Source organism: Triturus cristatus, chromosome 10 (genome assembly GCF_964204655.1).
Source record: "Triturus cristatus chromosome 10, aTriCri1.1, whole genome shotgun sequence".
Taxonomy (NCBI): Eukaryota; Metazoa; Chordata; class Amphibia; order Caudata; family Salamandridae; genus Triturus; species Triturus cristatus.
This window is the reverse complement of record NC_140593.1, coordinates 308066044-308090888: the sequence shown is the minus strand read 5'-3', so window position 1 is coordinate 308090888 and position 24845 is coordinate 308066044. Positions and strand designations below refer to the sequence as shown.

The 24845-nt window shown below is 45.7% G+C and overlaps 1 protein-coding gene across 2 annotated transcripts in view; it reads left to right on the top strand.

Moving 5' to 3' along the window:
- CROT (carnitine O-octanoyltransferase) overlaps positions 1-24845 on the top strand; it is a 662560-nt gene that overhangs the window by 90091 nt on the left and 547624 nt on the right. For both annotated transcript variants that reach the window (XM_085631293.1, XM_085631292.1), the window contains exon 2: positions 4337-4447. In XM_085631293.1, the coding sequence (XP_085487419.1) occupies positions 4337-4447 (111 nt within the window). The remainder of the gene's footprint in view (positions 1-4336; positions 4448-24845) is intronic.

Here is a 24845-nt window from a genome sequence, read left to right as displayed (position 1 = left end):
AAGGTCGGGGAGCGCAGGGGTCACAGCGCTAGTACCTGGTTGATCCCCAGGCAGTCCTGTAGGGAGTCTTTAGAGATAAGTTTCAGTAGTCAGTTTCAGCAATCAGCTTCAACATTAAGTTTCAGCAGTCAGCTTCAGCATTGAGTTTCAGCAGTCAACTTCAGCATTAAGTTTCAGCAGTTAACTTCAGCATTAAGGTTCGGCAGTCTTAATGGCACCGTTGGTTCTGGCGCCCTTAGGGGTTCTGTTCCTTGTGGGGGGTGGGGGGGTAGATTGAGTTGGTGACTAGTTTGCTCCTAGTCAGGCGTGGCAGGTTGCCCCTGGGTTCCCCTCCCGCTGGGCCAGATCAGTGGGCTAGTACAGGATCCCTCACTCACTTAAAAGGCAGCACCTAAGCCCTGTCACTTTCAGAGGCATAGGTCCCTGACTAGGCCCTACCGCCTAAAACTCCTGCGTAGGTTCCCCCAGGTCTGCGTCCCTCCAACTGCCCAGAAAAAGTTCCCTCCCTCTCTTAAGTAGCTCTAGGTCAGGTGACCACCCTCTAAGGCGGCAAAAGTAAAACCCCACCTCCCTTCTAGAAGGTTCCAGCACATTCCAGGAGCTTCCCCACTCTAGGTATAGGACAAAAAAGGCGGGCTGGTGTCGCAACATTGTTGTGGGGTTCCAGCCAGCTCCTGGCACCTAGGGTGCTACTAGAAAGGCCACTCCGCAGTAGCAGGGGCCTGTGGTAGCCATCTGAGGGGAAGGGAGCACCTACACCTTAACACTGGTTATTTGCATCTAACATGCATTAAAAGAACGAAACAATTCAGGGAAAAGGGCCAAGTCCAACAGGGTGGAATTGAAATAGTTGAAAAAATAGGATTTTACACAAATTCTATTAAAATACGAGAACTTGACCCTCCAACAATATCGAAAATCGAGCTGGTATTTTTCTTTGACAAATTTGGCAACCTACGAACAATGGTTGATTTTTGGGTCGAAATTAAGAGAGAGGATCATCGAGATGGGCGGAGATGTAAAGGGACCGAAACACTTTTCAAACCATAAGAGTAAGGGTGCCATATGGGCCCTAATGCAAGCAAAGAAACCCCCCACCTTACCCTATGGTTGAGTAGCAAAAGCTAGTTATCTTTAGAATGCAAGGGGGCTTTCACTCATGGGTATCAGTGCCACTGCACCTGCTTCACAACTAAAAGCTATGCCCCATGCACTGGCTTAATTGCAGTAGTTTAGATACTCAAGACTAGCTCATGAAGATGGCAAGTTCTTTGGAGTTTTGCAAAGTAATTAAGACCTTTATTTCTGTACAACTGCAAACTAGGTAGGTGCTTGTATGGAAATGTGCTGTGCTCTTTCAAAGCCGCTTGGGGCAGGATGGGAAGAATACTTTACCAATGAAAGAGGTTTTATGGATCCATTTAAACCATCCTGGTTGGCTTGGATTCAGAGGGGTCGATTGCTTGGGGCAGAGGTCTAAAGTTTTCAATAGTCTTAGTAGTGAGAGCTAATAAGCATATTAATGACATCACACACAAACAAATGAAGCCAAACAAAAGTCCATGAAATTATCCAATGTGTTTCGGTGCATACCCCGTACTCTCACTTACTCGTCACTCAAGACATTCCACCTCTCCACCAACAATATCCATCAGCGTTCCTGTTTTACACCCACCAGCAGTTTTTTATTGACTTTTGATGACAACATCTGCAGGTCCAAACATTCCCTCCTTCCACAGCCTCCAACTGGACACCGCTGGAATACTTCTGATTTCCTTTCCTGGCCCCATTCAGCAGTTTTATCCTTACTTCATTACCTACCACCACCAGAAATTGCCTTTCATTTCTACTCTCATCACGTCTCTACTCGCCTTACGTTTAGACTGTTTGTCATCCACGCCTCTCATATTTTCATCTACTACATGTCCTTCTCTTGCACCACGTGACGGAACCATCCTGGATTAAGTCTAGAATTTAATTTAAGTCTCCTCAAATAATGAACAAACTGTGATGGCATTAGGACCTAATCTGTAATTCTTAATCATCAGTAGCGGTCCGTGGAGGGAGTTCGGTGGGACGTGGGGGGGGGGAGGGGCAGTGGGGGGGGGAAATGTAAACACCGGAATATGGATGAACAGAGGTAAGTACACATTTAAATAAATAAAACGAATTCCTTTGCGCGAGCTGCATCGCAAAATGCGATGCAGCGCGCGCAACAAAATTAGTTTTATTTATTTAAATGTGTACTCACCTCCGTACATCCATCTTCCGGTGTTTACATTTCCCCACCCTTCCCATCCCCCGCCCCGCCTCACTGCCCCACCGAACTCCCTCCATGGACCGCTACTGTTAATCAGTAGCGGTGCGTCCATTAGGGCGTTGGGGCGTAGCCCCCCCGCCCGCAGCGTCGCCCGCAGCATCGGCGTCTTTGAACTTAAGTAAACTGAATCAGTTTACTTAAGTTCAAAGAAACAGAGGGAGAACTGACAATCATGTCAGTCAGCATGACGTGGGACCGCCCACCCCCTTCAGTGTCTGAAGGGGGTGGGCGGTCCGGCGTCATGTTGACTGACATGATTGTCAGAGGACCAGGCAGGGGCAACAGGCAGCAGCACAAGTGTGCATGATTGGGGAAGGTGAGCGAATTTTCGCTCCGTGCCCAGTCATGCGCACTAGTGTCTGCTCTGGCTGGCGCATGCCCATTAGGAGACCGAGGGTTGAGCAAAGGCTCAAACCTCGGTCTCCTAATGGGCAGGCGGGCAAGCAGTAACCGTGCCCTAAGCCAATCCTGGCGCTGCTGGCAGCGCCAGGATTGGCTGAGAGCCTGAGAGGGGCTGTAGGCGCCATCGGACGGACCCAAGGCGGCGCGGTGCTGAGGACCTCAGGTAGGATTTTTTTACATTTAATTTTAACACTCCCCACCCGGCCCCCACCACCGCACGACATCCCACCCCTCGAGCGAGCCGCGACTGTCCCCGTCTACACTGGCAGTGGACAAGCTGTATGGTAATGTTGGCACCTTTTTAGTGTGCCCTCATAAAACATGGAATGCGGGACAGCGTGGCAAGGACATGCATTTGCATTCCACCGAGTGTGCATGAGGGCAGATCTGCAACACAGCCAGTCGTCAGGGAAGGCCCACTTCCTCAACAGCTATATCTTCCACCGCATATTTTTTTTGTAAAAGCTGCAAGTGGCAGGAAATGTATACATTAGAATATAGTAATAGGTTTTTCAAAGGTTGTTTAGAGGGATTTGGAAGATAATACGGAGCCGAGAGATCTCTCCAAGTGGCATGTCTAACGCTGTTGAGGCCTCCGAGGCATTTAGTTTAGTGATAATCCTGTTCATCAAAGTGCTTCCCCTGCAGTAAAATGAAACGCCTATTTTAATTATTAATTAACATGATGCCAGCTCGAACTATGCCACTAAGAGAACAAGATTAGTGCCAGTTTTGAATGAGAGCCAGATTTGCTGGGAGTCGGTCGGTCCCTTGCACTAGAGTTGTTCAGCGGTATGCTTTTGGCAGTGTGGTTGTCTAGTCTATTAATGTCATAACTGCACTTTCACAATTGCTTCATTAACCTTCTTGCTTCTCAAATTTGCTTGAAAATGCACCATTTACCCACTCGCTCGCCACGGTGCACTCCGACACAAAGTTTGCACCTCACCACTTTCAAATGTCACCAGCCGCCCCTGCTGTTAATCATACTATCAAAACTCTACTGGTAATACTGAATGTATTTCTCTATTAAACCATGGAGATTCTTTTGAAGGATTTCAGTTCTAGGTGAAATCAGCATTATCACTTTTTTTTTATATAAATGATTTTTATTGACTTTAACAAAGGAATATCCAGAGCATTTGCATAGTAATCAGGGCATACTTTTGACAGAACAAATTAGCAAGAAATCAGCATTATTAAGTTAAACACTGTCTTTCTGAGAGCGAACACACCCAGTCTGAACAGGAAGAATACATCGCTAGTTTGCCTGTAGGAACCAGCAGACACAAGAGAAATACCAATAACTTCTAGAAGTCAGTGCCTAGGCTACCTGCCACTCCAATCAGGCAAACTCCAATCCGCCCAGCTGGCTAATTGTTCCTAAACCGGAAGAGTCACCCAGTAAGCTTGGTCAGAGAAATATTCATCCATGCATTATCTGTACAAAGCTCTTTTTCCTACACACATTCATTTAACACTCCTCACCACAATGTTTTAGAGAAGTGACTTGTTCTTGCCTGAAGTTCTACATAAACATGCTTTTTTGATAATTAGGAATTGCAGTTATGTTTCCAATGTCACGACAAATAATGTGTTTCCTTGAATTCACAGATGTTCGCTGCTCTTCGTCTACCCCTCAGAGTCCTCAGAAAAGAAAAGCCAGGCTATGGACGAATGCAAATGTTTGCCTCACAAAATCCGGAGAGCTTCTTAATGCCCAAGGTATGAATAAGCATAATACATTGCTTCACAAACAAGCATTGGCATAGCCAATAGGTCTCGCCTTTGGGACCTTATAAGTGTTTAGCCATGCAACCGTTGCATAACTAAATACGTATAAGGTCCCAAAAGCGAGACCTATTGGCTTGCAAAGCGGCCGTGCGGCCGCGAAAGTGAAAGTGATCGCAATCACGATCAAACATCAAAGCGGCCGTGCGGCCGCAAAAGTGAAAGTACTCGCGGTAAAGCGCAGCGCCCGCGCACATGCACTGTAGCTCTAGGCTGGCCTGGTAGCACTTTTTGGAGCCCTCTCAATAAGTCTCGTCAGACCAGCGGATGCGCTGGGTCAGGCGAGACCTAAAAATGAGATCGAGTCCCAACGAGCAATGCCCCTGTTTGAGCGCTGAGACACACTGAAAATGGGGCTTCTTGGCGCATGCAAAAAGTATCGTCGGTAGCACATACATTTCAATGCACCGTGAGCAATTTGCATCTGTGTTAAAGGTTAAAATGAGTGGTTCTTCTGAGGTAAGCTTTGAGACAACGATAAGGCAGAGGAAGGTGCAAAACCGACCGTGCTGCTTCTCTGAACCTTGGCCCATATGGCGGCTCTCCAGCACATCACCTGTGGTTGGCAATGTCCTCATGTGTCTACTTTCGATGGGCCTCCCCATCAAATTGCCAGCCCGGCACGGGGCAATAGGCTCTTTTCCAATTGTGTCACTGGGCTTTGCACAGCACATGGCCCTAAAACAGGCGATAAATAGCAAATAAAGATATCGCGTACATAGGTCTCGTCCGATGCCGCGGTTTCACAAACCCTTCCCTAAGTGTGTCAGAGGTAGAGGCAGCCCTCTGCTAGCAGTCGCTGTCTCCATCACGAGGGGTGTGGCCAGAGGCGCAACAGGAGCCAAATTTCGGGGGGGGGGGGCTGGATCTTTAAACAATAGGCAGAGTGGAGCTGCAGGGGCTCTTAGAAGGGGAGAAACAACAGCGAGGCCTCATTAACGTGCAAATGGTCTTTTAAAGACCTGTGAAGTGCTCGGGTGTGGCTGTGTGTGTGTTCCCGGGAAGCTGTCTCATCCCGGGCTGCCACACACGACGGGGTGCGGGGTGGGGGTGGGGGGGGGGATCTGAAGCCCTTTGAGTCCAAAGGGTGTTGCGCGCCTGGGTGTGGCTACTCAGAGAGTACGACTGTATGTGGAGATTGCGCCAATTACTAAGAGGTCATCTTTATTACTGCGATTACTGTGGATCGTCCCCGAATTTAATAAAATAAGGTGTGTCCACCTCTTTCTAAGCTCCACATGGCCTAGGTGAAAAGGAAATGAAACCAGCTCCCTACCACTCCCTCTTCACACCCCCACTTAGCCCACTCGTCTCTCAGGGGCCATACAAAATGTGGACACTCACAAATCTTCCTGTAGTCCCCAAACACTAGGGATCAAGGTCGCGGTCATAGGGTGGGCCGCTAGTCTAACCAGTGCATTATTACCCCCTTACCTCTTCCTCGTTATCCACTAAATGAGTTCATACCAAAGCAGTAACCTCACCACATGATAGGTACCAAGCATTTATTACCTTTATTTACACCACAGTGCAGAAAGCTCCACCCAGAACAACCAGTCCAGAGATGAAAAACGGAATGCGAGCCTGCATGAGTAACCCATCATTAGAAACATTTCTGGTCAAACATGCCACATCTTCACCATGGTACCTACGAGAACCAAGGTCAAATCCAAGGGCAGGCTCATACCTATGCCCAAATTTCACTCGGAGGCCAGAGAATACAACTGCAAAAACACCAATGTATAAAAAATTCAATGGGAATGACAAACCCAACTGTAAGGCAACAGATGGTTACTAACAGATGATGCCCAGATAACACCGGGCCCAAGAAATAAACACTACAAGAGAAATCATGGAATTGCCAAGTTGTGGACCATCTGAAACAGAAACACTGGTATTAACTAAAGAGCTCTGAAACAATCACCAAACAACCCACCTGCTCTGCAAATAAGCATTCAACTAGAGTGCAATATCAGTCAGAATAATACTCAATCCATCCTTCCCTCAATCAAATACTAAAGGGGGTATGGGAAGCCAAACTATTCTAACAGCAAGAGGAGAAGAAACAATATCAACGTTTGGTCCTCCTGACAAGGGTAAATGACCATGGAGTGATAAGATGAAGTCCAGGATAATTCAAACATCACACCACACACTCATAACCCAAATGGAGCACAAGAAGAAGCCATGATGATCAGGGTCTAACCATTAGCTTAAGGCTAAGCAGAGAGTGCTACAGGCGACAGAGTGAAAAATACTTCCAAAACTCAAAACGCAATAAGGAGCACAAAGCAGGCAAGCACAGTTAAGGCCCATTTCACCAGTCCCAAACTCGTTAAATGTCAAAAGCGGACTCTTGCATGAACCAAGTCTAATGCATGCCCTCTAATTCAAATAACATGACTAAGAGACTCAAACCAAATCCAGAAGGGAGTAAATAACCCAAAACGAAGCTAGAGTGGTCCAAAGCTTGAACCCACATGTCTGTGTCCAGCAGAGAGTACTAAAGTTCCATTGTGGAACTACCACTTTTCTCCAAGATCAGCAAGAAAGACAGGACAAAGTAGATTGACCAAGGTTTATTCCACAGCCTCCAGACACGGTAGGGGCTGAATCAGAAGCCAGCATCTTTGAGACCTAGCTCCAGGGATTCATCAACCAAACAAGAATAGCCATGGCCTAACCCTCTACACCCAGGTCAAGCAGAGAGAATAAAAGAAAGACAAAACAATCCTAGCTCTTCCCAGCAACTACATCACACTACCAGACTAGCAGTATGTATAAAAATAAATACCCAACTGACCAAGGCTCAGCAGGGAGCACCTGAATACCCATGGCTTAATACTCCACCATCCCAACATAGTTGGGAGAATAAAAAGAAGTCAACACCTCGCGGCCCTTGACCAAAAGGTAGCTTAACAGGAAACCAGACTAACCTAGGAATAACCCACAAGTTTAAACTCCTCATAGAGCAATTATAGGAACTAGCACCGTCATGGCCTCATATCCTATACAACATCCCAAGCAGGAAGAACATGAGAAGGCCAAAGCGATCAATGTCATACCTCAAGCACCTAGGCCAGCAGAGAGCATAAGGGGAATACTCAAATGATCAAGGATTAATCCAATAGCTCCAGACTCCAACAGCAATAAAACAAAATAGAAACAACAATTGTCTTGGCCTAACACTATACTCCAAGCCAAGCACGGACCTGCTTAGTCAGCCAAGTCAATATCTCACTCCTCAAGACCAGTAGCAAGCATACGAGAAAACAGACCAGTCAAAGCTAAAATATGTAAAATTGCTGCCACAACAGCGAAAAATCACAGAAGGTCCAGCAATTATGGCCAGTCCCTCATTCCCCGCGGAACAGGGAGAATAGGAGGAAACCAACACTACCAGAGGCTAATACCTCAAACCCCAAGCACAGAAGGGAACATAAAAGGAAACAAAATATTTTTAATACCAACATAATGGCTAAAATGGGAGCCATCTCTTATCTTTATAATCTGCAAGGAACACCCATTGCAGAGACATTTTAAGGCATGGGCAATGAGGGCTCCACCGTTCAAGAGGGCCTCTTGCTATTTGGTCATGACAAGGCCCCTAATTAATTTATCAGAATCGTCTAGTCGAGCTGCAATAACTACTTCGACCTCTTTTGGTCATTGAATGTTGAAAAGTATACCAAAGCCTCTTGCAGGGCTGCCCTATCGTCCACTTGCATGCCCACCTGTGTGCTGTATGTGACTCAATGTAGTCCAATGGCAACTCGACAAAAGGAGGGATGTTAAAGGGCACAGGTGCTGATTTTAAATAAGCAATTGCCTCTCATTTTTTTTTTTATTATTGGTTAGCTTTTAAGGGTCGATAAATGGGAGTTATTTATCAATAAATGGATCATAAATTCAAAGTTGGTGGGAAAAGGGACCCCCAAAATAGGTTTGGCCCATGGCCCCCAAAAAGCTTAAGATGTCCCTGACCAATTGAGTTCCAAAGCCGAGCTATAGGTTCATGCCACAGAATGGCAGGAGCAGGGGATCATTGCAAATATGAACATCACCATAAAAATAAAAACTGAACGGTTTGAAACTTGAATTTAAACTACCAACAGAGCGAGGGTGCCTAGAGCGAAGCTCTATTGAACTAAGACATAGAACTGCCCCAACACGTGGAATAAATAAAAGGTGCAGACAACAGAATCACTTATAACTCAGCGACAGACATAGACTTCTTAATCTGAGACAAGCGGGCTTTTATCACAAACAAAATGTAAGCTGGTCCTTCCCACATATCAGACACCAAATGTACAACATGGCGGGAAGTCATTAAATGCTGTTGCAACATACATATACTATACGAGCATCCCTGCTCACACTGTCATGAATGGAGAGGCGAACATCTCATTTTAAAACTTTATTTTATCTAGAAGCAGCACTGCCAAATCCACAACATATCCTTGAAAAATGTAACATAGCCCAAAGGCCATCACAAGTTTGAACAAGCGGGATGACTGAAAAGAAACTCGGACAGCCCTAACATGCTTTCCTCACTCATCCTTTGCACAATCTTGTAATTGCAGATGGACTGTGGGGCACATGTATCATCATTGTATTTTGAGAGTCTTTAATATTACCGATTCGCTATTAAGGACTCGCAAAATGCAATGTATGTAGGTTTCACAATAATAATTGTGATTCCTACATATTCCTTAATTGCGACTCACAAATTGCGATTCACAATTAAGGAATACCTTACCATTCATTCTTATTGGCCTAAAGTCCCAAAAGAATGAATGGGAAGACATTCGCAATTTGCGAGTACCCAATAGGTACTCGCAAATTGTGAATGCAATTTCAAGGGTGCAAGGGTGCCAAAAAGACACCCTGTTGCCCCCCTGAAATATGCATGTGCTCCACATGGCACTTAGAAAAATGCAAAAAAGTGCTTTTTTCTCGGAAATCGCGAATTACCACCAACTCGAAGTTGGTGATTGGTGGTAATTTGCGATTTCTTAAGGCTGGATGGCAAATTTTGGGTGCTTGTAAAATTGCATTTAAGGAATCACAATTTGCGATTCCTTAAATGCATTCGCAAACTAGGGAAGCGCAAATTTTACGATTTCTTATTTTGTGATGGCCTTTTGGGATGATACATCCCAAAAGGCTTTTTCCCGTTCGCAAACGGGCCGATTCTGCGAAAAGGCCCGTTTGCGAACGGGAAGACGCTTGATACATCTGGCCTTTTATCCATTATAAAAGAAGCACCACAGGTACTAGAGACAGAGGATGTGCTGCGCTCATGTATGGTCAGGACAGCAGAGCTTCCAGCTCGCATTTAACAGTTTAAAAACTCTCTGTGCATCAGTGCTGGAATTGGAAAACTGTACTCCATGAACCCATACATTGGGGGGGTCAATGCAAGGCAATAAAAAGGGCATTGAGTTACAAGAGGCGGAGTCATAAAAGGTGGTCTGACAGTCAACTTATACATTTATTTTCTTAAAACCTTTCCACAAAGAAATTTGCAAGAAAAAGCAACGTGACAGTAAATCTGTTCTGGCTTAATTGCATGCAAAAGCTGCACTTTAAAGTATCTCATGGCGTTACGGCACCTGCTGCATAGATATTTGTGTGTCGGTAAAACTCAAGGGATAATAATATAGCCTTATAGCCTGTTTCTGATGGCTATACCGGCTGTTAAAGGCCCTTAACCTGAATTATAGGCATGAGCCACAGGTGAGGGCCTATAGCGAGATAAAGGGCATTTAAGAAACGGCATAGCCCGAGGCAGAAGGGCTATAAGGCTATTAGAACATTCCACCCACTAAGGCTAGAATATTCTAAATTAAAAAGGGCCAAATAGAAAGACAATCATTGGAATGTTGGAGTTCCGAGCTTATACCAGCCATTGGAAGCCGGAAACTCCACTGTCTTCAACATTCCAATGTTCTAATAATGGTAAGACAGCTGGTGGTTAATGCACTTGCTGGAGAGATTTGTGGTTTGTCTAGTCACAGTTTTCACTCAAAGTAGCATAGAGGGTTAATGTGTCTCTTGCAAAGCATGTTGTATAATCTGCAGATTCCCGATTTTTATTTTATGTAGCTAGGTAAGTGAGTCCCGGCTTTTGGCACAAAGATCCTTTTGCTACTTGCAGTTCATAAATTGCAATCTTTCTAATATGGCACAGTGAGTTATGCCCTCTTAACATGTAATCCCCGAAAGTAAAGATGTGTGACTCCTACACCTTGAAGCCCTCATTGTTTTATATAACATCTGGTGCATTGATACGCTCACATGTATGATTTATTGTCAGTGTATCTGTGTGTGTGATGTAAAACACTCCAACACATTACACTGGGAGGAGTAAGACTCTGAGGGCCTGATGTACATACAACTGTTCACAAAATACTGGTCGCAATTAGCCAGTAGTTGTGCGACCAGTGTGATAATTCGCAAACTGACTTTGCCAGTTTGCAAATTACAGATTCGTAGTGGGTCTCAAATCGACCTAAGTCATGAATATTAATGATATTGTTTTAAAATTGTGACCCATTAGGAATCGCAGCCATCTGAAGGATGGTGGCCTGCTGAGGTCAGCAGGTTACCATGTCTGGTATTGCTTTTAAATAAAGCATTTTTTTTTCTTTAAATGCAACCTGCTTTCCTTAAAGGAAAACAGGATGTTGGGTCCTCCCCCCCTCATTTTCCCCTACTATCCCTCCGGTTTTTATGTCTCCTCGCCAGCCACTGGATGTAGGCAACGGCTGTTGTACTTTTTCAAATAATAACAAAATGATGCAATCCTAAAGGAAAATGGGATGTGTTTAAACAAAAACAATGAAAAGTGTAATTTTCATTTTGTAAGAGCTGGCAGTGGTCCAGTGGACTAATACCTATTCTTAAAAAAAAAATATTCAACATTCACGAAGGAAAAAAATGTCCCTTGGGGACCCCTTTCCTTTTGGAATAGCTTACCACCTACTTTGAGGAGTAAAAGATTCATGTTTTATGACCAGAATTCGGTCGCAGAACATTAATACATACCATACCAATTCAGAATTTGGAAGGGACGCCCTAAACATGCCCCTTTCAAACACCAATTTAGACTTTGATCACAAATCCAAATTGTGATTCGGTAACGTGTTACCAAACCGTAATTTGAGTTTAACACATCAAAAAAGGCCTTTTTGTGCTCGCAAGTGGCCTGATCCTGGGACTGGGCTGTTTGTGACTGCCAAAAGCCTTTGCACATCTGGCCCTAAAAGAATGAAATAATTAGTAGGTGATATTTAAATTATTATTCATGTAAATACCCGTACAGACCGATACATCGGTCATTATTAAAATGCATGTATATCTCTTATATACATGAGTTGAACAAAGTCAAAAACTTGCCTTTAAATCACAGTTTAATATAAGTACTTATGAAGCGAAAAAAACGGAGTGACTGTTTTCCTTTCATTGCATTTGCATCTTGGTGTTAGGCTCCAGATAGCTCCCAGCTAGGATTATGCACTTGAACAAATTCAGCATATTTTACCGGGGCCAGACAGATCCGCCTCAGTAATAGATGTCGGATCCAAGATCCGTCTGGATCCCACATCATTCCAGGACTGCAGTGCACAAATATATTTGTCATGTCTCTTCAAACATATAAAGGATAAACATCCTCCTTTTCTCCCCCAGATAACTGCTTCCTCATCTATTTTCTAAACATGAAACAAAATTATGTGAGGAGCAGTGATGTAGCAAGGATGCTATGGGTCTAATGCAACTAGAGTGTTTTGTATTACTAAGGCTGCGCCTCTAATAAAATATTCCTAGTTACACTTCTTTACCCATGCCTTTTTTTAGAATACCTTCTCAAACTTTTTATCCCACTTACAGTGTTAGATAGCACCCCTATGCATGTAGGCCCCATTGCCAAAGTGTTTCTGCGCTTGAAGAATATTTGCATGCACTTCCATTTCTACCCATGTCATACGTACCCATGTCATATGTCTCTGAAGCGTAACTCACACTTTTTTAAACCACATACAGATTTATTTTTGCTGTCTCCTCCCTAAAATCGCCTCCAAATCAATGCAAGTCAAATACATTCCTCTGTTTTTTTTTTTAACTTACCTCTTTCTTGCTTCCAAATGTTGGCATTATGCTGTATATGGTGTTTTACTTCCCTGTGCTCAAGGAGAGAGCAGGCCTATCTGGAAATGTGTGTGCACTGAAAGAAATGTGTACTGGAAGTACCTATGGTTCAAGTGCAAATGTCAATACTTAATAAAATTTAATGTGTTTAATAGACAAGATAACTGTACCTTCCTGATAACTTGCATTGGTGAAAAATGCATTTGGAAAAAAACGAAACTATTAACGAATCTAACAAAATAAATCCGGCATCTTCCAATTGCTTTGGGAGTGTTGGAACGTGGGGATCCAGTGAAATATGGAGGTCATCTCCCTCGACATGCCATCAATTAAGAGCTACGTTTACAGCTTTAGGCATGTCACTTACAAATCATCGACATCATGCGTTTAAGTCTAATTAGTTTAACTGAAGCCAACAGACCCTTCAACATTAAATGCATTAAAGTGCTTGGTGCATGACTCCCCTGGCTAGGTTTGACGGCTCCCCAGGGAGCCACGACGCACAGTTTGGGAACCACTGCCCTAATCTCTTTCTAGAGACTTGGCCCTCCTCCATCTCTCCTTTTAGTCATTCCAAACCTCATCTTACTATTATGATCTTCCAAATAACACTTTCCAGACTTCTATCCCTCCATTATCCTATTCAATCCAACTAACAGATTCACACGTCCACCACTCAAATTAACTCATATTTCCACATACTAACCCAGCACGAATCCTCTTTAGATTCCGGAGGAGCGTGCTGCTCACCGAAATGCGCTTTGATGCCTCATCAGGTGGTCTTACTACAATGATCTTCCCTCCATTATCCTATTCAATCCAACTAACAGACTCACATGTCCACCCCTTAAATTAACACATATTTCCTACACTAAATCCTCTTTAGATTCTGGAGCAGAGTGCCACTTACCGAAATGCGCTTTGACTCCTCATCAGGGGGTCTTACTTCTATGATCCCACAAATAACACCTTCTAGACTCTTCCCTTTTCTATGCCTCTATTGCCCTATTCAATCCAACTAACAGACTCGCATGTCCACAGCTCAAATTAACACATATTTCCCTATACTAACCCACCACTAATCCTTGGCTTCCGGTGTAGCGTGCTACTCGTCGAAATGCACTTTGACACCATGTCAGGGGTAGTAAGCACTATATAAATACAATTACTTGTGATCAAGGACAAGTGTTGTCCGAAACGCGCCAGATCTGAGGACTTAATAAACATCAGTGCCAGATTTTGTGTGAATCGTGTTTCTCTGTTCGCCACATGGAGAATCCTTTGTTCTTTTGAATATATATATACAGTGATAAAAACAAAGGTTACAGGAACGTTATACATGAGCCCTTATAGTTATACTTATGTTAAGAAACTATAACTCGACACTTCGATACTTCACGACACGAGTTAAAGTTTCTACAGATAAGTATAACTATAAGTGTTCAGATAAGTATAACCATAACTGCTAAATTTCTATGGTTTTGCGTGTGTGAGAAACATGAGCCTAACTATAATGTTCCTGTAACCTTTGTTTTTTCAGTGAAAATCTTTTTTTTTAAACATAAAGGAATATTTAATTACCATCTATTAATCCAACCACCGGCGCGCATGGCCTTTGGCTGTGCCTGGTGGGGGTTGGCCTGGCAGCCAGCCCCCCACATGCAGTCAACCCCAGGCTGAAGATGGCCTTTGGCCATGCGCAGCAGGGGTTTGGAGTGCGACTGTTTTTTTTTTCTTCAGTGGGCTGCGGTTCCGCAGAGTTACACTGAGGCCGTGCTAAGCACCGTGGTGGATCCACAGAAAGGCAAAAAAGAATATTTGGGCAATTTTGTGCCTATGAGAGGTCCCTCAGAGACCCCTCCATGTGTGCTATGGTGTCAGTATACATCTATACTGCCCCCTTATGTCAGATTTTAATGATTTCCTTTCTCCCCGATGTCAAGCCGAGAAACAAAATGGCAACCAGCCAATCAGGGCCTTGCTTTTGGCTCAGTATCAACTGATCCCCGGCAAGTGGATCTGCATCCCTAGATATCTGTATGTTTTTTTCTTTAATAAGTCCCTAACTACTGAACACATTTACACAAAATTACAAAAAGGGCTTTTTCTAGACCAAAATCTACCTTTCTGCTAAATTTGGTGTCATTCCGTTCAGTGGTTCGGGCTGTATTCGTGTTTAAAAACTGCAAAATTACCATAGACACCGCATGGAGACAAAGTGTGTTGGGACACCCCCTTTTTCACGGCCCCCGCTTGGCAAATTACCCTAAAACTTTCTAGGCAGGAACTGAAGTAACTGGTACACCAGTTTAAAATATTTCATGAAGATTTGTCAAACAGCAGCATAGTTTTTAGCAAAACGAAAAATGCTTCTTCTATGCGAAAAGTTGATCCGAGCTATAACTACCTATTGGCAATCGCGAGAGGGAGATATAAACATATACATATACACGGATATATACATACATATTACTGTGAGAGGGACGGACAGAAAAAGAATCTCGGAGGCTTAATGTGCGGCTGAATTTTGACGTGGTTTATTGAGGTGAGCAATAACAAGAATTGAAAAGGGCACAGTAAGTACTTTCTCTTCTTCTCTGTAGGTTTTCTTTCCCCGGGGTCTTCTTCCTCCTAAGACAGAGCTTCCATTTAGGGATGTCCCCAGGAGTCACAGGGAGAGAAGAAGGAGGAAGCGGTAAGTATCACTGTTGGGTGGGTTGGAGGTTTAAAAGGTTAAAGTCCTTCACCATCCCCAGGAGTGTTGGGGTATTACGTGACAAGGTGAGTAACAAACCAAAGTAAACAAGAAGGAAACAATAAAAAAAAAAAAACAGGATTCCATTCTGTAACAGCCAGTATCGTATCCCTTGTCTTCGGGGATCAGGTATATGCATAAGATAGACTATGTTGGTCTAAGGGAGTGGGCACATGCAACATAGCACAAGGGTTTCTCCCTTAGTGTTGGCATATGAAACGCAATATTATTAATGACAACGGAAACATAAAGGACAGACCATGGGGCGTGCTCCATATGGGCGGTTCAGGTGGCAAGGGAAGTGTGCCCGAGGTGACTGGCAGGCAGACACAAACAAAATTCCCTGTGATGCCCCTCCCTCCCTCCCTTCTCTAGTAACAACCCCCTCCCAGCCATTTATACCCCTTCCCTGTCCAGTTCACGTACCGCCGGGGCCGCATATCTCCTGAGTTGCGACGGAGTGAGAGCGTCCTCCGAGGGCGTCCACCAATCTTCAGACCAGCTCTCAGGGGATTTGTCAGCTTCCTCGTCTCATGTCACGGTGTCAGCTAAACTCCCGGGTTGGAGATTTTCTCTTCGTGGTGCGATTGGGCTCCTCTCCACGTCCACAGCGGCTTCCACCTTCCTCGTTACAGCTGGGCTCTCTCTTCCCTCGAGGATCTCGGCATCTTCCGGGTTTCCTCGGTCCTCCTTAAGAGGCGGTCGCTCTGCCTCCCTCCTCTCCGTCCGCTGTTCCCATTGGTTCCCGCTATCCAGAGGCAGATCTTCTTCCTGCACACGAGAGGCGCCAGGAAGAGTTAACCCTTGCTTTCCCGGTCCCTATGAGACGTCAGTCCTGACATTCAGTGGCAAACACGGCAGGTGGCTTGATATCCCTGCTTTACAACGCCATGAAGCAGGACTCCACTGCACCATCGCCGCCGTCATGGGTGGCCTAGGAGAGAGGCCTCAACACACAACTAGAGCAGAGGACATGGGTGACCATTAGCGATCTTACCCACACAGTCTCATGCAACGCTAGGTTTAAACTGACACATTATAACTTTCGACACTGCACTTACCTTACACCAGTGAAGCTGAGCCGTATCTCCAACAACAGGAATTGTAAATGTCTGAGGTGCGCCATGAAGGGCCCAGACTTTCTCCATTTGGCGTGGGTGTGTCCGGTGGTCAGTCAGTTCCGGACAGGGGTGGCTGATAGGATACGCACAGTCACAGGGCGTCAGATATGGGAGGAATCACTGCAATGCCTACTGGCCCATATTTGCAGGCCCAAAAGGCGGAAACTCCCCTATAAATTAGTGCAATTCATGTTAGTTTTGGCCAGGCTGAGGGTGGCCATACCGTGGACGGGCCAGCAAGGCCCAGAGGTAATGGTATGGCTCAGAGATGTCAGGGAGTGGGCGTTAGCTGAAGAAACGCACATGAAACTCACACGTAAGGATAAAGGCCTACAGGCAGACCTAACGGAAGGGAGAGAATTATACAGTGCAGGGCTATCAGCAGGAGAGACATGGTCTGATCAAAATACATCCGAGTGTGAGGGAGGGACTCGGGCAGGGAGGATCACCAGGAGAGTAGGGGTCTAGGAGATTAGCCTCTCTTGTACAAGCCCAAGACAAAATGACTTAAAATGTTGCCCTACCCGACACTCTGTTGTACATCAGCTCCTTTGTGTAACCCAAGAGACGCCGTGTGGATTCAATCATTATATCTCCATTTTCACTGGGCCTACATTGTGCTGTATGCTGTGAGGTTGATGTTTTAATGTCTTGAAAAAAATGAAAAATAAAGTTAAAAAAAGAAAAACACGGCAGGTGGGGCAAGTGGGAGACCAAGGATGGGTCCCCCTCCTCACATCTACCTCTTGGCAGTCGCCAGTAGGTAGTTATAGTTAGGACCTACTTTCCATAGGAAAAGTGTTTTTGCTTTTGCCAATATCTTTGGCACCGTTTGACGAATCTTCGCTAACATTTTAAAACTAATGGGGCGCTCAGGTCAGCTCCAGTCTTGAAAGTTTCGGGGTGATTCGTCAAGCGGGGGCCGAGAAAAAAGGGGAGTCCCAAAAAGCATTTTCTCAATGTTAATTTCCATAGGAAACTTTAGACAAGGCTACAGCCGATCCTATGAACGGAATTACACCAAATTTGGCAAAAAGTAGCTCTTGGTTCAGAAAGTGTTCTTTTTGTTAAATGGTGTAAATCCGTTCAGTAGTTCCTGAGAAATTTTAATATTTACAGATATCCATATATGTACACAAAGGATCTGCGAACCCTCCCGATCTCGAGCGTGAGATCTGATTGGCTGCCAACACTTCAAACCAAAAAGTGTTGGCAGCCATCTTGTGACTCGGTTGAACCGAGTCACAAGAAAAAACATTAAAAAAAAGAAAAGAGGGCAGGGTAGAAACACCCCAACACCATAGGCCTGCTACCCAGAGGGCCAAAATAAGCATTAAAAAAAAAAATTCGCCGGAATTAGTGTAGGGTGCGCAAATCCAGCCGAAATGATTTTAAAAATGAAGCGTGGTCTCCCGCGCTTCCTATCTATTAAGCCCCCGGTGAGCCAGGCCCCGGGGGCAATGCCTAATTGTGATGTGGGGGGCCCGCTGCCCCAGGAATCGCCATCTCCCCGGGGCCATAGTAATTAGTACATGCGGGGGCATGCGGCCCCTCCCGTGCCCAGGGGACCGCCACTTCCCCGGGGTTTTGTTTGTAAAAATACGTGGTGGGAGCTCCTACACTCCATGCAGCCCTGGTGACTGCCACCTCCCCGGTGCTTATTGTAATAAATGCGGGTGCAGCCACGCGGCCACCTCCCAGGGGCTAAATTTAAAAAAGAAGTGTGGGGGACCATCACCTCACCGGGGCTATCATAAGGAAGGGAGGGGGCCACGCGGGTCCCTCTCCAGAAGCCATCCATGGCCCTGGGGACCACAATGTCCCGGATTGCCCACCCCCAGGTCATTGGAGTTTGCTATGGCATGGCAGGAACACTGCTCCCACCATGCCATAGCAAACTTCTGCTTCCCTTCATGGAAGCAAGAGCAGGAAAAGTGCTCTTGCTTCCATGAAGCAAAGCAGAATTGCTTTTGGGCAAAGGAAGCTTCATGTTAACAGCTCCCTTTGTCCAAAAGCAATGCGGGCCCCCACAGGAGGCGGGGAGCTGGCAGGGACCGCAGGGGAATTTAAGCTCCCCCACGGGCCGCTTAGCTCCCTTCCCTTTTTAAAACCATTTTTTTTTAAAGTGGGGGGGCCTGGGGGATGGGGTCCCTGGGGCCAAAATCGCCAATGGGGTCCCCTTGTGTCCTAAGGACCTCAGGACTAAAGTGGACTTCATCCTCCAAGCAGCAGTGCACCAGTAGGCATGTTTGCAGAGTGGTGTAAGAAGGGAGCGTGGCCTCTGACCACCTCTCAGCAATCCAGCTGTGTGGGGCTTACTGGAGGTAACAGGAGGGCTAGTTGTCCCCCAGGAACCCTCGAGAGGCAAGGGGACTTTATCCCCCAACCAACAGCGTGCCAGGAGGTGCATTTGCAGAGTGGTGGAGAAAGAGGGCATGGCCTGTGACCACCTCTCAGCAATCCCACTGTCTGGGGCTTACTGGAGGTAACAGGTAGGCTAGTTGGCCCCTAAGGGCCCCCAGCAGCAAAGGGGACTTCATCCCCCAACCAAGAGCGCACCAGGAGGCATGTTTGCAGAGTGGTGGAGAAAGGGGGCGTGGCCTGATATAACTCAGCAATCCTGCTGTGTGGGACTTACTGGAGGTAATAGGAGGTGTAGTTGGCCCCCAAGGGTGTCCTATTGGGCCAACTGCCCCTCCTGTTACCTCCAGTAAGTCCCACACAGTGGGATTGCTAAGAGGTTTTCTGAGGCAATGCCCCACTTTCTCCACTACTCTGCAAACGCGCCTCCTGGCGCACTACTGGTTGTGGGATGAAGTCCACTTTACTCCTGAGGGCCTTGGTGGCCAAGAAGCCCTTCTGGTATGTCCTGTAAGTCCTACACAGCAGAATTCCTGAGAGCTGTTCGGAGTCCCGGGCTCCTTTCTTCACCCCTCTGCAAACGTCACTACTACTTTAAAAACCATAGAAATTCACTGAAAAAAACAAAAGGTACAGGGAAGTTATAGTTAGATATTGCCATTAAAAAAACCTTAGAAAGTCACTGAAAAAACCAAAGGTTACAGGGACGTTATAGTTAGGAAATATAATTTTAAAAAACCTTAGAAAGTCACTGAAAAAATCAGAGGTTACATGGACAGTATAGTTAGGCTGACATTTCACTCGTACAAAACCAGAGAAATTCCACAGTTATATTTAGCTGAGCTAACTATAACTCGCGCCCTGCAATGCACTGCTTATGACCTCACTGATGTTTTTTCCACTCATGACATTGTCAGTGACATCACTCATGACATCACTGATGACATCTCAAATGACATCACTGATGACATCATCCAGTGACTCTGAGTGTTTTAAAAACGTTTATGAGTGTTAAATTTATATACCAAGGTGTATTGGTGACTAAGTGGGTGTATAAGTGCCTGTATGGATGATTCACTGGGTGCGTAACTGTATAAGTGAGGGATTAGGTGTCTCAGTGAATGTATCGGTGAGTGACTAAGGTGTGGGAATGTCTGTACCAGTCTGCCAGTTGGTGTCTAAGTGGCTGTAAGTGTTGGTGAGTGGGTCACTGGTTGTCTGAGTACCTGTATGAGTGTCTGTGTACGTGGGTGAGGGTGTGTTACTGCCTGCATGGATATGTGAGTGGGTGAGTGAGTGGGTGTATGGGTGAGTGTGTCTGTGAGGGGCTGTATGGGTGACTGAGTGTGTGTATGGCTGTGTCGGTGAGTGAATAGATGGGTCATTGGTATATGGGTGAGTAACTGCCTATGTGAAAGGCAGTATAGATGAGTGCTGGGAGTATAAGAGTGACTGTATGTGTGACTGAGTGATTGCGAGAGTGGTCATATGGGTGAGTGTGTGCGTGTGTCAGTGACTATAGGTGAGTGTATAACTGTATAGGTGAGTAAGTGTCTGTGTAATTCATTCTATGAGCGAGTGATTAGGTGTGAGTATCTCTATGGGTTACTGCCAGTGTGCGAGTGGCTGTATGGGTGTGTACGTGGATATATATTAGTGGCTGTATTGGTCAGTGAGTTGGTTATGAGTGGCTGTATTAGTGAGTGAGTTGGTGTATGTGTGGCTGTATGGGTGACTGAATAGATGTGTGTGTAGTCCTATGAATCAGTGAGTGGGTGTGTAAGTACAGGTATGGGTGTGTCAATGGTTTTGGGAATGCTAGTGTGGAAGTTGGAAGGGGTGTATGAAAGGTTATATTGGGGTGTGACTGGGTGTGTCCGATTCTGTGGATGATGTCATTTCAGATGTCATGAGTGATGTCACTGATCAAGTCATGAGTGATGTAATATGTGAGGTCAAAAGCAGGGCATTGCAGGGGTGCGAGTTATAGTTAGCTCAGTTTCATAGGCCTTCCTTAGGGGAGACTTGCTTAAGGTAGGTGAGGACTTTGCCATTGGTTTGAATGGCAAAATCGAAAAAGCAGATTAAACTGCTCTTCCAGGCAGGAGTGGCAGGCTGTGAACCATTTTGCACTTTGTCACACAAAGGGTGGCACAACCAGTGCTGCAGCTCTGGGGGGTAACACTGTCTTACATGCCCTAGGTACCCTTGGTACCATATACTAGAGACTTCTAAGTAAGCCAGCTCATGCAAATTGGGGGTAGCCAGTGTAACATACATTTTGTAAGGCGTTAGAACACCGGTACCGGTTAGCAGGCTTCAGTGCACTCTCAAACAGCGGTACCCTGCAAAAATCCTGTTTCCTCACTGAGATAGCTCCAGTTCTACCTGCTGTGAATAGCATACATTTACACAAGGGCTGCGTAGGGATAGCAACCTGAAAAGATCCCTTGAAAGAGAACCAGCTTACATTTTAAACAGACAATGCAACCATTATAGAAACTTATGTGCGCAAAAGACGGACGGAGGGGAAGAGGTAAGGCAGGGATGTGTTGCTAAGCTATTTTACTTCACACAATGTCTTTTTTGCCTTCCTTCATGCACCACTCTGACCCATTTCACTTCACTGTTCTCCCAGAAGTCACTAGCAGAAGAGCATCTGCCACCAGAATGCCAAACTTGCATCCCTTATGTTAGTTTTCTTCTTGACGGAGAGGACAGTCCAAACATCTGTACTAAAGCGCAGGGACTGGTCCAATCTGGAAAGGTTAAGATTCCCAAAATGTATTGTTATAAGAAGAAAGCTCTGCCTCAATGTTCTTGGTGTGCAGTTGATTCCATGTGTCTGTGTTTAAAAAAAACATTGGTGGTTGTTACTCTACTGCACACTGCAATAGCTCTATATAAACTTTGTTGGTGCAACAAAAGGAATCACAAACCCAATATATTATTGAATCTCTTAGCTGGACCAACACAACATGCAAACTCCCACTCCACCAGCGTAAAGTTGTGCAGCACCATGCCCTCCTTACACCAAATAAACATGTATTACACACACACGCACATCTAGCACCACGCTGGATTACAGCAACAGCACAACTACAAAGTGTTTGTCAAATTACAAAATACAGCAAACTCCAAGCACAAAATACACTTCCTCCCTGTTTCCAAACAGGTCTCTTGCACTATTGTGAAAAATAACCTCCCGTTTTCAAACTCTACTTCAAACTAGCTGCACATCCAAGGATAACTAATAGCAAGGAACACAAAGCAAGTTACATAGGATGCCAGCTGGCTGATGATATTTGGATTCAACACTGCAGGGCTCAGCCTTGACACCACCACCACAAAAATAAGAATTGTTGGACCTGGTTCTTTTTTGCAGGAATATCGCAAACATGTTGCCTTCCTCCTGTATTTTTTCTGACCTGTTTTGTTGGTAAGATGACTCTGGGCACTTTACCACTGCGGATCAGTGCAAATGTGCAAGTGCTCTCCCCTGTAAACTTGGTAAGATGGCCTACACCTGATTGGCATATTTAATTTACCTATATACCAAAGGCCTGTAAATTAGATGCTACTAGTTGGCCTACAGTGCTGTGTGCCCCACCTAAAGAAGTACCCTTTCAGACCTGTCTCAAGCCTCTGCCTCTGCAGGGCCTGCGTCCGCAGTTTTCTGACACAGTGGCTTGGCATTTAAAGTGTTTGCCAAGTCTGAAACTCCCCTTTTACTACATATAGGTCACCCCTAAGGTAGGCTTAAGGTAGCCCTGTGTGCCGGGTGCTGTGTAGATAAAAGGTAGGACATGCGTCTTTGTTGTTTGGCATGTCCTGATAGTGGCAAACAGCCTATTTGGTTTCTCTCTGCTGTGAAGCTGCTCCTCTCATATGTTTGCATTGGGAATTCCCTGATATGTGTTTCAGTGGTAACTTCTAATCTGGAAGGATTAGTGTTGCATGTTTGGCATGTTTGGAATAGTGTTGATAAATCCTGCTTATTGGTGACAGCCGTTTTTTTCTTACTATTCTAGAAATGGCACTTTTAGAAGTGGGCATTTCTGTGTACTTATGACTCTTTGTGCTTTGCAGCCTGACACCAATCAATGTCTGGTTTAGACAGACAAGTACTTGGTTTGTGCATTCAGTCTAGACAGTTACAGAGGGAGCTGAGGTGTGCTCCACATATCCTGATGAGTCTTCCTAGGCTAGAGTGGTGGGGATGGGTTGTCACCTGCACCTGAAAAGGGCTGTGCCTGCCTTTCACAAGACTGTCTCTGCCCCCTTGTAGTGTGTCTGGAGCCATGGCTGGGGATTGAATGGGGGTGTTGTGCACTTCTAAAGTTGTTTGAAGCTACTTCCAGAACAAAGACATTTGGAGTAGAAGTACAGGGGCTGTGACCCCATGTTTTTAGACACTGGGTGGACTAGTAACCAGACACTGCTGGCTCTACAGACTGCACATGGCCAGGAGGAACTCATGCTGCCAGGCGGATTTGCCATGGGACTTATCAGAAATAAGAAAGATTTATCTGGACCATTGCCTGCACTCCTGTTTGGATGCCCCTAGTGCTTTCCAAGGCAAGGAGTGCTGCTTATGCCCCACAAACCTGCAACTCTAGTGCCTAGTGAGCATGTTATTCTTTTTGTTCTTGGCAGCCAAGGTAGCGTGGGGGAGTGATCTCCTGCTGCTCTTGGGCCCTGCAGTGGGTAGCTTGTTGCCCTGCAGTGCGTGAGCAGCTCCCTAGAGTCTTTGCCTTGCGTGTCAAGCACTTAACAGGATTTCCCTGGTGCTGTGCTCTCTTGAGTGAGTGTGGGGCGCTTCCGTCACCAGGGAAACTTGAGCTCATAGGCGAGAAGGCCATTTAGCCAATCAGGTACCACAACTGATGTCAGCAGTGAGCAGGGCCCTGCCCTCGAAGAGATCGCACTGCGGGCCATCTGTGCCACGAGGAGAAAGCAGAGGAGCTTCGCTGTCGTCTTGCTCTGGGTGAGGGAGGCTGCGCCCGCCCTCCACTGCCAGCAACAACAGCTCTGGGAAAAGGCCGCGTCGAGGAGAGAAGCTGCCCGCTACGATAGAGCAGAGAGAGAGCACGGCGCTCGTCTTAGCTTTTCACTGGCTTCCTTTGTTGGGGCTGTCTGTCCGACCTGAGGTGCCCCGCCTGAAAGCACAGACCGGATTTTAAGAAATGCGGGCAGTTGCCTTTGCTGACCCCATTGCGGGGCCTCCCACCTGATTTTGCAGTGTGTGACCCCATGTTGGTACAAACATGGGGGGGTGCCGAGTTGGCGCATTTGTCACTGCCTTCCCAGTTACGAGGTGCCATACTTGCATATTTTTTGCACCAATTCGTTGAACTTCCTTCCCAGTCCCATACCTACATGAGTGCTTTCTCAGCACAAGGCAAATTACCATAATTTCTGTGGGAGGTGTGCAGATGTCCTACCACCAAAGTGTTGTGAAAATTACAGTATACAGCCTGAGAGAAGTGCAGGAACGCTGAGCCCTAGGTTTTCCCTGTGATTATGATGAACAATGTGTCTCCTAACCTAACAGCCTGCATTATATGTCCTGGTGTCATGGTTGTTTTACACCTTGCAATGATAGCATAACAAGTACAATTTTAGGACCTGCATAATATGTACAGTGATGGTGTAGGGGATTGTTTTATGACATGTGCAACATATAAGTATTTACTTCAGTGAACTAACTGTGCTGTGTATGACAATTGTCTAGTTGGCAAAGTGATTTATGGTTCATCTTGTTTAGGTCTATGTTTTATATGCAATATATGAGATATTTTTATATAATCCTGTGTGGAGTCTCTTTTGTGGTGTATTTATTCTGTCACTGGTGTGGGTGTGTGTGTGTGTGTGTGTGTTGCGCATTCACTTTGCACATTGCCTCTGGGAGAAGCCTGACTGCTCTGCCAAGCTACCAAGGTGG